Source organism: Limulus polyphemus, unplaced genomic scaffold (assembly GCF_000517525.1).
Source record: "Limulus polyphemus unplaced genomic scaffold, Limulus_polyphemus-2.1.2 Scaffold3259, whole genome shotgun sequence".
NCBI lineage: Eukaryota > Metazoa > Arthropoda > Merostomata > Xiphosura > Limulidae > Limulus > Limulus polyphemus.
The window spans coordinates 34,655-49,566 of record NW_013668869.1 but is presented as its reverse complement, the minus strand read 5'-3'; the positions used below and the strand labels follow the sequence as shown (position 1 = coordinate 49,566).

The window sequence follows — 14,912 nt, the reverse complement described above, 5'->3', positions numbered from 1 at the left end:
AATCATATTGTTACAGGTAACTTAGAAGTTATCAAAGATGGAGAGTTAAAAAGTAATTTTAGAAAAAGGTACTAAATTTAGAATTTTAAACAAGACAAAGTGAAATATTAAAAGGATTTGAAAATAATATTAATCATAATATTTTTAAAATTAACAAAAAATCTCATTATCCTCCATGTTTCATTTTTGAATGGGAATCATTTTTTATTAATTCTATAAAAAACAGTTGAGTACTTTAAATTTATCTAATTATAAGATAGATATTTCTTTTAATATTTTTAAAAATATAATTAGAGAAATTCAAAAATAATTTATTATTACCCCTATTGACGTAGCAGATTGTAATTTTGGTTTTATTTGTAAAAAATTCTATGCACAAATTTGAATTAATGAAATCAATACAACTAAAATATTTGCAAAGAGTACATTAAATAAAAATACCATTATTACTTATTTAAAGAAAGATGTAATAAAATGGAATATATATATATATATATATATATAAACTCTACTTATTCTAATTTACTTTTTTTTTGTATGAAATTCCAAAATTGCATAAAATATTTGTTTAGATTCATGACACATTCTTTAAATACTGTCCTTAAATCCATTTCCATCACATTTAATAAAATTCTAGATGTTCTGTTTACATAAATAAAATTACTGTGTTTAAACAATTTGGATCACAACATTTGATTATTAAATCAATGTCAGTTTTGGAATGTTTAACAAACTTAAATTCTTTGAAATCAGCTGGTTGTATTCTTACCAATGATTTTACTACTTTATTTACTAAAATAGATTTAAAAGGTTTGATCAGTTTTAATTATTTAATTGGTTAATTTTTAGATACAGACAGTTATTCAGAAATACAAATTTATCAAGAGTCAATGTAAAAATATACGTAATTTTTGTATATATATAGTAATAACATTGTTTTTTGTGAGTAAGTATTTAAACAAACAGTTGGTATTCTTATTGGAGCTAATTTCTCCTCAAACATGGCTAAATTGTATCTGTACTTCAATGAAAATTCATTTTCTAATACAATATCTTACCTCCTTTCACATGTATAGCTGTTCTTGTTCAGTGCTGCCCTCCATATGCACAATTTTTTACGTGTCACTAGCCTTGAACTCCCACGTACCCCATGATCAACATGTTTCACTGCATCTTTGCATGTAATTCATCATGCAATAACCCTCCACCAATAAGAGTGCAACACACCCTCCTGATGCATGTGACTCCCTCTTTTCAATTCTACCAAACGATCACTTCTCATCAGGCAGTTGTCTAGCGCAGACATTTTCAATTGTGTTATTTTCATGCATTGATTACTTATTTTTTGTGAAATATTGCTTTATTATTTATTATTATTTTGTTACAGTTGGTTCTCTGGAGTTATTGCCCCAATAACTTACCTTTGTTCATCAAATTTTTTCAATCTTTTCGAATTATTAACAGTCTATTATGAATTCCAAAGTTCATGTTACGACTTCTGATCCTATTCTCATGATACTCAGTATCTCCTTGTTTAGATGCATTCTTGCCATTTAGTAATTATCATACTTTACAGTTTATGTAACAATCACATGTTAAAGTTTATAATGTGTGTAGGATATTCCCTGTTTAAGTTTTGAGATTTGAAGTGTGAAATTTTAGGAAAATGTCAAAAGATTAGAGCTTAAACTCAGTGGATTTATTAACAATGTTATTTGAGTTTTTCATTTCTTGAGAAGATACAGAAATATTGGTTTGAAATTTTAATTTCCATTACAGCTTACAAGGCTTAGTCTGCCAGTTGAAGATTCTCAGGACTTGTATATTATAAATAACCTGCAAACATACACTCCATCTCGTAAAGATGGAACTTGGACCTCTCTTCCTTCCCAAGCTTTTCTCTTTTCTCCTTTGGAAGAAGAAACTAATTCAAAGTAAGTGCATACAGAGTCTGCTATTGGTATTGATAATAAGTTCAAAGTAAGTGCATACAGTATACTATTAACATGATAATAAGTTCATAGTAAGTGCATACAGTCTACTGTTGGCAATAGATGACTGTTAAGCTTCTTACATGAACTTAATGATGCTGCAGTATACATTTGTTTTGAAATTTTACAAATAATTATTTTGTATTTCTTTGAAGTGTAAGCTTAAAATTATCAAATTCAAGAATGGAATTTAAATTACAAGTAAACACTGCCTTGCCCAGAATAAAAATGTTGGCTTGTTTCATTTTTTCTAACACATTTATATGTTTTATTGGCTTTTTCTAAGTATAACATGAGCTACTGTTGAATGTAAACAAAACTTAAAAACCTTCTGTTTATTAATTATCGAAGAATAGTAACTACACCTCTACATAAAGTAAGAAAACGACAAAGAGGTCTTGTAGGTGGATGGAGAATGATATAAAAGTTCTAAACCAGAGTACTGGTGTGCCTAGACAAGGTGATATGAAATTGATGGTGTTGGGAGGAGTTAAAAAAATTCAACAAATCTCTTGAAGTTGTTTTTTTAATATTAACTTTCAAAGAGAGTTGTTTCATATTTTAAACCTCTTTCTTGTCTAGTTATGCTACAGGGAAAGCATTTTATATTTTTCCTTTTAGTTCATTTCAGATTTTTGTACAAAGCTACTTTCTGCACATATCTGTCCCTAATTTTGAACTGTTTAGGCTACTCTTATTGTACCAAGTAGTAAGATTTTACCGTCACTTTTATAACACATCCATGACTTCACAGTCTGTGCACAGTAACTAGTAGGCCATACCTGGTTCTTCTTTTTGGTATTCTACGTTTTGTGAATGTTTTTAAAGTTATGGGTTAACTTTAGAATAGACTGTTTACAACTATATTTTTACACTAGCATTTATTTTTAGAATCTTAGTTTTTCTATGTTGATTTTCAATTATCTGACAGTTATCAGTAGGGGGTCCTGAACTGAAAAATGCTACCATAGTCTGGGGTGCTAAGCAAATAATACATAAAACTAAACAGAAAATATTTTAGAGCATTTTAAATAAATAAAATAATGGGAAGAAAAACTACAAATAATTTTAATGGGGTAACAAAATGACCTTAGATTTTGAGAAACCTTATCTCTTTTTTTCTAAATGAAGAAAAGTGTAGATACAGAAACACATGAAGTATGTTGTAAGGAACATGAATGCATAACTTGAAGTTCAATCTTTGCATTAATGTATGCAATAATATTAGTAGAGAATGTTTAAGTTTATTTTACTTGGAACATGCCCACAGATTTCTTGTTGTAGATAAGTTACTTGCTCAAGACTTTATTGAGTTATTCTGTGTGTAAATTTTTATTGTAAAGGTTATAATTGTTTGGTGCTAAAATACTTATCTAGTGTAGTACTGTTTTCCATCTCAGTCAATCAGTCATTGCATAATAGAATGATGTTGAAATTTGTAATTACAAAATTTCTTGTCACTGTTAGCAAAAAATGACTTTTTAAATAATTTATCTTTTTGATAGATAATTTCAAAATATAAACTTATTAAAAACGTCACTAATCTTAACATACTCTTTTCATTTATAATACAAAACAAGCCTTAACCAAAATGTTGCACAACCAAACAAAGTCACCAGAATTACAAGCTATACTGTGGGGTATAAGATGTATGTTTGTTTTTGGAGGTGGTTGCAGAAGTAGGACCCACATAGCAGTGGCAGTATGCTGTCTATCAGTCTTAACCTCCATTCGTAAAGCCTCGCATCTAAAGAAAATATTAAAAAAATCAAAACATAAACAAGTATGAGAGCAAGAAGTGGGTGCTCAAGCCCTCAATGTCCCACTTCTATATCACCCTTCACTGCCTGCAGGCAGTTGTGGGAAGGTAACTTTTTTCTAAAGAAAAGAAGTGAAAAATAAATAAGGGAAAGACAAAGAAAATCTCTACCACTGGAGTGGTGAGTTCGAAAACCTTACTGGGGGCTGAAATGACAACTTTTGGCTATTTTAAACTTCTTCCAGCTCTTTCTTTGCCTTTGGCTTTCTGGGCTTGTTCCTGATACTGTGGTTGGTATTGTGGATGCTCTGTCTCAGCTTTTCAGTCTCTTCCCACATGTCTGTCATTAGATGCTTGTTTTGAGTTTGATTCCCTTGTATTTCACTGCCATCTCATTGTCATGTTAGACAAGGGATGTGGAATTCCTTCTCTAGATGTTGACTTCAAAATAGCTGCAGAATTACATCAATAAATATATGATTTCTTTGCTAGACAGATTCCTATAGTGACTGTCAAAACTGTCTGAGACAACTGTGCACAGTTGTTTCATGTGGAAAAGGTTTTGGAATGTTTTCAGTTTTACTAAAGGTCTTAAAAAATATTTTCAAAAGGAACATATCACAGTTTAAAGCAAGAGGTAAGTTCTTATTTTAAACATATTTTGCTTCAAATATATTGGATATAGAGGGTAAGTAATAATAAACTTTTTTTTACATATACTGTTTCATTGGAAGCAATAAAATTCCACAGCTGACTGCATGCAATGGATGGTGGTTTAGATGTTTTAGAGCTCACATTTTTTCTAAGTTTTGAAGTTTAATTTCTTCAGTATGTGAGGCTTACACATAGAGATTATATTTGTACATGATGTATTCCCATCATTGGGTAGATCTTGTATTTACATCAACAGATATTTCTTTTACCCAGCATTCATTTTGTTTTTAATCTTTTAGATATTTATACCTTACTATATTTATAAATTTATTATTGTTTTCTTGTCCCTGGAGAACAGTTATCACAATGATTTTCCAAATTGAGGATCCAATATATATATATATATAATGCTTGAAGTAAGTTGTCTGTTGTGTAATCTTTGTGATGGATGTGATTTTATTTTATTATGTTTTATAAAATGCAATGTAAAATTTAATCCTATGGAAGATACTAGTAGCAAGAATTTTAATACTTGATGAAATTTGCATGGTAATATATTTTTTTTCTATTATTTTTATACTACTTTTAAGAATACTTCTAAGATAATTGTATTACTGTATTACTTGTACTAGAGAATTCTCATATTTATGATGATGACCAGTTTATCTGTCCCTGGGATTCACCCTATGACTTTTTTATTATTATTATTGTCTTTTATCAATATATTATTTAGTTCTGAACAAATACCTCACTCAACTTTCATAATTTTTTTTTCTTGTTACCAAGAACAATGGAAAATGTCTAATTCTTCCTTGTGTATAACCTTCTCTTTTGGAACACAGTAAATATGATAACTTATGTTCTATAATCGGGATGATATTTTTACTGATTTATATTTCATATAGTTCCCTTTGTACATAGATGGGCAAAGCATTTACACATTACAATGTAATAAACAAGTATGATTTTTATCTTGAAAAAAAAAGATTAAATCCAGTATTTCAAAAGCTTTAGTAATTGTGTCAAAATCTCTTGGTAGATGTGATTTTACATAAATAAGAGGGTTATTAATAAAGTTCTAGTACCAGTAATCTTCAGTAACTAAAGCTTTAGTTGTAAACATATACGTATATGTTGCATTATGATATGTGTTCTGCCAGTACATTTTTCACCCCATTAATATTATACATTTAAAAAAGCTTACATTTTGTTATATTTATACTTTTGTCATGGGAGTAATTTTGTAAGTGTAACTGACGAGAAGTTTCTTTTCAGGAATGAAACCAAAAGTAAACCACCTAGTCTAGACCAGGGATTAAACATCGATTTACAAAGCTCATCTCAGTCTGGCATGGACGAGTTACTGGGTCTCTGTTCTGGACAGTTTTCAGGTACACATTTGTCATCTGAAAGTTTGTAATTTTATTATGAAATCTAATAATATAGTTGAAAACAGTTGACAAAACAAAAAAAACTTTTATTTAAGAAAGCTTTGAATGTTTTGGAATCTGCTTTTTCCACGCTTAGCAAAATATGGAAATAATAATATAATTTATATTTATTAAATAATGTTATAGCATTTTCAATAGTTAGTTAAAACCTTTAGTAGAGATAAACAGAAGAAAATATAAATTATTGAATATATAAGGAAGGTAAAAGAAAATTATAAGTTACATGAGACATCAAGCCATGAATATAAGCTATACTTAACAAATTTACTTAACATTCATGCTACTAAAAAAAAGCATTGGATAAAAACTGGATATATAGCAATGCAAAAATAATAACAACAACTGGAACATTTTTGGAATGTAGATTTTTTCAGTTCACCCCTAAACAAGGAGAATCAACTTTCAAAAAGTCCTTGAGTTATTAGGTGTTTTGTACTTTAATATTAAAAAAGTTTTAGTATTTATTTTTACTTATTTATAGCTATTGCAAAATAGGAAAATATCTCAAATTTGTAATATGTGTATGTTTCAATACTTGTACATTAAAAAAATAAATTAGTTTTTCCTTTTTAGAATCTTTTTCTGAAACTCGGAAGGAGAGAAATTCCCATACATTGTCACAGGTGTTTGCTGGCTCAATTTCTCATGAAGCAGCTAACAGTCAAGAAAAGTTGGATGAATTAGTTGAGCTCTGTTCTGGAGAGTTCACACACAGGTATAAAGTAGAGAGAAGACTTCTGTTGTTACTGCAGTAGAAGTTTTTAAATGACTAATATAACTATTAACAATTTATCCAGTTTTCATGGGGTTAATGTCGTGTTTATGTTAATCTATTTTTTCTTGGTATAGGACTGTGAGTCACATTCATTTATCACTTGTTTATTAATCTTTATGGTTGAGAAATGAATTGAATACCAAAATAAATCATATTCCAAACGGTAATTAATTTTTTAACTTGTTTTCAAGGATCCAATTGTTGACAGTTTTATTTAACTCTACTTCTGTGGTTATTAACATTTTGAACACATTGATTAAATCTCATCTTGTGATATGCACAAGTCTGTCTCACCAGTGTTTGTTTTATATATATATTTTTATGTAGACTTGAATGATGTAATGATAGGGTGTATTATGTTTTTATTTAGTTCTGTAGTACAAGTAGGACTTTAATACATTTGTAGATTAATTTCTTTTAAGAAATTTTAGCTTGATCTCTCTCAGACCAGTTATTAAAACTGAGATGCTTGTAGATCTGGTAAGAAAATAGGAGTCATGCCTGACAGTATTGACTTGGTAATGAGTAATCTGATTCTTGTTTGGCAGATGCATCTTAATATTGTTGAGATGGTAATGAATGATACTCATTCCTGTCTGGTAGATGAGGCTAAATATTGTTGACATGGTAGTGAATGATGCTAGTTATTGTTTGATAAATGTGGCTTAACACTGTTGACATGGTAACAAGTGATACCGAATCCTGTTTGGTGGATGCTGCTTAACACTGTTGACATGGTAACAAGTGATACTGGTTCCTGTTTGGTAGATATGGCTTAACATTGTTGACATGGTAATGAATGATGCTAGTTATTGTTTGATAAATGTGGCTTAACACTGTTGACATGGTAACAAGTGATACCCAATCCTGTTTGGTTTACCATGTCAACAATGTTAAGACATATCTACCAAACAGGAACCAGTATCACTTGTTACCATGTCAACAGTGTTAAGCAACATCCTGAATGATGCCATGCAATATAAATTGTTCCACTATCAAACCACTGTTATACAACTGCCTTTTTCTCTCATCCAATACTGTATAAAATAAAGTATTGAGTATAAAACCAAAAATGAAAAATGGGATTTTGTTTTTTAATGGTGATATATATTTTGATTGATGAACCCATAGAAGAACTTAGACATTTTCTCCCTGGAATATATATATTATATACCTAAAAACTAACCAATATAGATTTTGAAATATCAAAGTACAAAAGCCTAAGATTAAAGAATTACAATAATTTGAATGAATTTGTTTTCATTTTATTTAACTGATAGCTGTATTTTCTATTCAAAGGAGAAAAAGATCCAGTGCAGGTTAATAAAGTAATTTTTTTCTTTTTATACAAACTGCAAAATTAGATTATTGTCATTGAATTACAACATCAAATAATTATCTTTCCTAACATTATAACAGTTCATATTTTTATTTTTTATTGCGCTTTCAAGAAATACTTAATATGACATTGCTGTAAAAATGGAAAAGTGATATCTTTTAGCTTTATCATAGCCTTGCATTATTTTGCTACCTGAGGTCTTTCAAACCTTTTACTAAAACTGATTTGTTTTTGAACTTAATACTATACCTGAATCTTGATTATAGTGTGCAGTCTAAACAAATTTTTATTCATTCTAATATGTTATTAATTTTTTTTATTACTGGGTTAGATTACAAGAAAAAAGCAATTAAAAAAGCAACTTGTTAAATTCAGTTTCCACTTGGATATCATATACATAATTCATACAAATTTAACAAAAACAACCAGTGGATTTTTTTTAAGGAAATTAACATATTTAACTTTGGTTGTCTTTTCTAAATAAATAAACAAATATTATTGTATACTTAAACACGTATTCAGTACTGTATTAGTGAAAGTATAAATTTTGTTTTATGAAATTTTGAATAGAATGATTTTTATATGTGTGCTTTATGTACTGATGAATAAAAACTATAATTATATTTTTTTATTTCTAGCCCTAGAAAAGAAATCAAAAGCAGAAAAAAATATCCAGGAAAAAGAAGGCTTGTGATGATGAGTGATGATGAAGATGAGGATTGCGAGTCCTTTGGAGGCTTCTCTGATAATGAAGAATTTGAAATTAATGAAGACTTGCAAGTTGAAGATAACAAATCACATGAAGAAAAGAAATTCAGTGGATTTGCATTTCAAGAAAATAGGTAGTTTTTTTATCACCTAGTTAATACATATGTACATTTACTAACATCTTTATGAATTACACATGCTGCGAAAATTATTATGCATCTCAATTTTGGCACCTGAACATGTGATGGTATGGTTAAAATCAAATATTTGTAGTGTTAGTTAAGTCATTTTCAGTGAAATTAGATACCATGAAGTTTTAATTCTACTAAAGCTCTGGTGGTTTTACTTTTTTCATTGTTAGATTTCTTGCATTATTTGACTTTGACATGCTGTTTACTTCTGTTTAAATCCTCTTACAGGAAATTTATTATTTTAATTAAATTTTGTTGTAATAACAAATTCTAATAACATAAAATACATCTAGAAATAAAATGTGGCTATCAACAATGGAGATGAAAAGGATGTACAAATGCAAACAATGAAGCTGATTGTGTCCTAGTGGTTAGCATGCTGGACATCAGACTGGATGGTCTAAGGACTGGGTCATGATGTGCTACTCTTCCAAACAATAAAGCTGATTGTGTCCTAGTGATAATCATGCTGGACATCAGACTGGATGGTCTAAGGACTGGGTCATGATGTGCTACTCTTCCAAACAATAAAGCTGATTGTGTCCTAGTGATAAGCATGCTGGACAGCAGACTGAATGGTTTAATGATTGAGTCATGATGTGCTACTCTTCCAAACAATAAAGCTGATTGTGTCCTAGTGGCTAGGATGCTGGACAACAGACTGGATGGTCTAATGATTGATTCATGGTGTGCTACTCTTCCAAACAATAAAGCTGATTGTGTCCTAGTGGCTAGTATGCTGGACAGCAGACTGGATGGTCTAATGAAACTTATCTTCTTTTTTATAAGCTGTCACAACAGACAATGCAAGGTTATCTATTAAAAGGAAGAAAGTACTTTCCAACTAGGTCTGGTAACAACTGAAGAAAACTATTAAATAATTTTTTTTCTTTGTAAATTTCAATGAAGAGTTACAGGGTATTCTTCTTTTTAGTGTTAAATAGTGCAGAAAAAATTGAAAAGAGGAATTTTCTTTTCTGTAGTAAGATACGGAAAGAATTTTTTGAGGAAGAGGCTGAGCTCTCAGGTAGTGATGTAGGAAGTGATGAAGACCTTGATTTGCCAGAAGATGAAGATAATTATGAAGAAGATGAGATAGCTGAAGAGTTACCCTCTGAAGATGAACTTCGTGATCAGATTGGCAAAGTTCACTTGTAGGTTTGTTTTTAATATTTTTGTACATCTTTCTTTAATATTAGAATACGTTTATACAGCTTCACTGATAACTTTGAAAGTTATTAAAATCTCTGTAGCTAGCTATTTCTTTGCGTAATTTTGTATTCTGTTAACTTAATTCTTCTATACGTTTTCAATATTTGGTACTAAATTATTCACTATAATGGATTTTTTGTAATGTAGATTTATCATTCTTTATGTTATTTTTCTTTACTCCAGCTTCATATTCCTTAAAGTATTTCAATCTTTGTAGTAAAACTTTGTTGGATGAAGATAAACGAAAACTAAAACTTTATCAAGAAATGTATTTAGAAGATGGTGATTTACATAGTGAAGGAGGTAAAAGAGAAAGGAAATTTAGATGGAAAAATATTGGTGAGTTTGTTGTTTTTTATACTAAAATATGTTGGATCTAATAGCAACAAAATTTATTTAAATGATGTAGTGAGTGTATGGAAGGTAAGATTTATTTTAAAAAATACCTATAAAAAGTGTGCTAGAACTTGGTACATGTACCTAGGAATGGTTGTGATTTGTACTAAAATATGCTTAACACAGTGTTATTCATGGAAGTATATCACTTTAAAGTGACACATTCTCAGAATTATTTTCAGCACAATTAAGTTAGGTCTCTTAATATCAATATTCTTTGGAAGCTCTTTCAAAATTGTTATTATTATTGTAGAAACCAACTGGAATAATTGTGTAGTGTTTCACAATGTCCATCTGTTGACAAGATGTGCACCTTCATAAGAAATAAAGTTCTGAGGCACATGAACATCACCATTGTTATACTAAATTTGTCCTTGTATCTCAAGTTTATTAGAAATTTTTCTTATTGGAATAATCACAACTACTAAGGATTAGAACATTTAAAATTAGTGTCATTTCTTAAGTCTGCATCTTTCATATTTTCTGATTGTTTAACATTAAGCATACATGAGTACCAAAACAAAATTCTACAATGTCAGTTGGATTAAGAGATGTGTTATGGTACAAAATGCACTCAGTAAAATGATTGTCATTGTTTCCATACAGTGTTTAGTGTTTTACTGTATGGTGAATGTAGACAATGCATTTTTCATGTTTAATATGTCTACGTTTTTATTGCAGGTTCAGTAATATCAAATGTTAAATAGAAATTTTGTAATCCTTTTACTTTTGTTTTTTATGCTGTGAAAATTTGCTGCTATTGTGTAGGAAAGCTTGCTCACCTAAATTATGCATCTTTTGTAGTATTGGAAATTAGTTAGTGAGGTTAAATTATTTTTTCATTATTAATATGTACCATGAACAACTGAAATGGTCAGTGTGTAAATGTGGCTGTTTCTGTGTAAACGTAACATTCAGTATCTATATCCAGGCTAAATGCAAATTCATAGTTGATGTGTGCTTATGTATTTAGTGAAAAGCTTAATGACAAAAACTAAAAAAACCTTAATTTAGTAATTATAATGTAATTTGAAGCCTGTAACTTAGACTGAAGAATAATTTTGTCAACTGTCCATAGATATGAATTCACAAGAAGAAGGTTTGGGGTCAGAGAGTGAAGGTGATGATAATGAAGTAGAAGATGATGGGCAATGGCGACGCCAACGACATGAAAGAGAAAAGTGGCTCAAAGAACAGGAGGTTTGTTTTCAATACCATCAAAGTTCCTAACATGTCTTTAATGTGCTTCACTTCAAGATAAGTTTAATATAGTTTGGTACTGATTATGCGTTTTCTTCTCATTAATTGACCAAAACAGAAATTTTATTATCATGTGGTAAAATTTGCTCATTTTTAAATCTGAAATTTTGACATAAGTATTTTAAAATACCTAGAATAGCTGTGAACATCAGGAAGAGGAAAAAATGTTTAATTTGTTTAATAAAATGTATTCTATATTTCTAGATAACGTTAAGGCAAGTGGGAAAAATGTTGTTCTTTTGTGATAAAAACCCTTTAATTTTGTTTATTTGAAAGAAATTTTTTTATATAATCAGATTTCTGATCAGGAAACTAATATTCATACATTTCTCTATAAGCCAAACAAATTGTTATGGGGAAGTTTTATTAAGTGTTGTGGACTGTTCATTATGCCAAGAGTTTGCTTTGTAGCTAGTGTCTAAAGTGATGAATGAATATTGTATATTTGTCTCATCTTATCCTCTTTAAGTCTTATTTCTTGTATTAAATTTTCTAGGAACTGCCTGTTACCTCAAAAGAAAATATTATTGTTAATAGAAGTAAAGTTTTACTGAAAACTTCAGGTATGTAATTTTTACATTTATTAGCTTGTGTTACCTTTACTGTAAAAATGTTTGCATCAAACAGCACACTTTTCTGACTGGACTAAAGCAGAAATCGCTAAGAATGATGATACCAATGTGTTGATTCAGTGTATTCTAATGATTATATACATCATGTCCCCTTGGCTGGTTTATTTTATTTGTACTATTAAGACTGTTACAAACAATATTTTAAACTACTTAAGTCCTTCAAATTGTAGAGTAGTAACTAATTGTATAAAATTTATTATAACTGAGTAATTAGCTCTATCAAATAGTCTTAATTAATTTACAGTTTGAATTGAATTAGCTTTAATTAGAATATTAACAAGCCTACTTATATTGGAAAAAAGTTAATAATAACTTATTACAATACCTTTACCATTAACAAAACGCCCCACTATCCATAAAGTGGTGCAAATATTATATAGCAAAAACTAGCTACACCATTAAAGGCATGTTAATGAATTTTTATATGAACATTCATAGGTTTTCTTTCTATTTTTTGTGTTATGTTCTATAACTATTAATAAATAAATTAAAAAAAAAGAAAACTTAAAACTAGCCTTTATCATTCATATACTTATCAAACTTTCTCTTAAACTCACTTAAATTTACTGCCTCCACAACATCCAAAGGTAATTCGTTCCAAAGGCCAACCATCCTATTATAATAGTAAAACTGTCTTAGCTGAAGATGAATCCTACCCTGCCAAAATTTATATTTATGTCCCCCAGTCCTACTATTCTCACTTTTAAGTATGAAGAAAGATGATGCATCAACACTATCAATTCCATTTACATCTTAAACACCTCAATCAGATCCCCTCTAACTGTTTTTTTTTTTTCAAGAGAAAACAATTTGAGAGATTTCAGCCTCTCCTTGTGTGACAACATTTCCATCCCAGGCACTATTCTAGTAACCCTCCTCTGAACCTTTTCCAACAATTCAATGTCCTTCCTAAAATAAGGAGCCCAAGACTAAACATAGTACTTCAAATGTTGCCTAACCAGTTACCTATACAATGAAATTATAACTTCTTTAGACTTGTATTCAGTATTTCTGTAAATAGAACCTAGAATCTAATTTGCCCTACCAATAGCAACAGTACATTGCTTGTATGGCCTAAGAGATTGATCAACCATTGCACCAAGATCCCTTTCTTTCATGACACTGTTAAGATTATTACCATTGAAATTATACTTATAATTAAAATTATGATAACCCACATACATTATCTTGCATTTATTATAATTACAACCCATTTGCCATTTATTTGCACAACTCACTAAGTGATCTAAATCTTTTTGTAAATCAGCAGAATCCTCTTCACAGCTAGCAACACCCAAGACATTAATATCATCTGCAAATTTAAGTAATTTATTGACCATTCCTTCATCCATGTCATTGTAAATCAAAAAAGAGCATAGATCCTAAGACTGAGCCCTGAGGTATCCCACATGTAACATTAATCCAGTTTGACTGAACTATTTGTAACAACCCTCAGCTTTCTTCCATCCATCCACTCTTCTATCCAATTTGATAACTTATCCCCTACACCTATAGAGATAATTTTTTTACAAGCCTTTTATGTGTCACCTTGTCAAATGCTTTCTGAAAATCCAGATACACCAAATCTACACTCTTACTCTCATCTACATATGCAGTAACCTTTTCAAAAAATGTCAAAAAATTTGTAAGGCAGGACTTTCCCTTAGTGAAACCATGTTGACTATCCAATAAAATTATAAATTTTGTTAAATGGCTTTGCAAAGCATTTGTTATCAGACTTTCCAAAACTTTCCCCACAACTAATATAAAATTAATGGGCCTATAATTACTGGGACAATTTTTATCATCTCCCTTGAAAAGAGGAGTTACATTAGCTAACTTCCAATCGTCTGGACTTTTTAAGTCCACTATTCAAGGACTTACAAAGAATTGTAGCAAGTGGCTCATATATCCAATCCTTAACCTTCTTCAAAACCCTTAGGGAAATAATACCTGGCCCATGAGCCTTATTGTTCTTTAAACTTCCCAATTTTTTCTTAACAAGCTCAATATTAATGCAGTAATCTTGTTTAATCTTTTTTCCATCTATCAACTGTTCAAGATGTAGAATACTGCTTAAATCTTCATTAGTAAAAACTGAAGAAAAGACAAAATTTAATAACCCAGCCATCTCATAATCATCAGATACAAGTCGTCCTTTATAATCCCTCAAGGGTCCTTCCTCCATCCTAACATGTTTTTACCATTAATGTATTTAAAGAAATCCTTACTGTTAATTTTTACATTTTCAGAGAACCTTTTCTCATACATCCTTTTTGATGTCCTAATGTTCTGTGTCACCAACTTTTTTTGGTCTTCTAAATCTCCTTTCATACCAGTCAATTTACATTTTTTATGGTTTTCTTTAATTTTAACTCTCAAACTCTTTTGTGAGCCAACCTGTTTTTTACTTGTAGCCACCCTTCTCTTGAAAGAATGTTTACCTTGAATATTTACAAATTTATCTGATCAGTGTTTCCAAATAACTTGGTTGCCCAATTCACAACAGATAATTCTTGTCGCATCACTTCAAAATTTGCTTTT

General features: G+C 29.7%; 1 protein-coding gene across 2 annotated transcripts in view; it reads left to right on the top strand.

The window, feature by feature from the left end:
• LOC106469004 (claspin-like) overlaps positions 1-14,912 on the top strand; it is a 56,933-nt gene that overhangs the window by 33,317 nt on the left and 8,704 nt on the right. The window contains exons 10-17 of one of the 2 annotated variants that reach the window (XM_022397406.1): positions 1,780-1,934; positions 5,680-5,795; positions 6,429-6,570; positions 8,608-8,811; positions 9,852-10,022; positions 10,298-10,419; positions 11,555-11,676; positions 12,233-12,299. In XM_022397406.1, coding sequence (XP_022253114.1) covers positions 1,780-1,934; positions 5,680-5,795; positions 6,429-6,570; positions 8,608-8,811; positions 9,852-10,022; positions 10,298-10,419; positions 11,555-11,676; positions 12,233-12,299 — 1,099 coding nt within the window. Of the gene's footprint in view, positions 1-1,779; positions 1,935-5,679; positions 5,796-6,428; positions 6,571-8,607; positions 8,812-9,851; positions 10,027-10,297; positions 10,420-11,554; positions 11,677-12,232; positions 12,300-14,912 lie in introns of those variants that run through there. The other variant, XM_013929459.2, reaches the window with a different exon arrangement.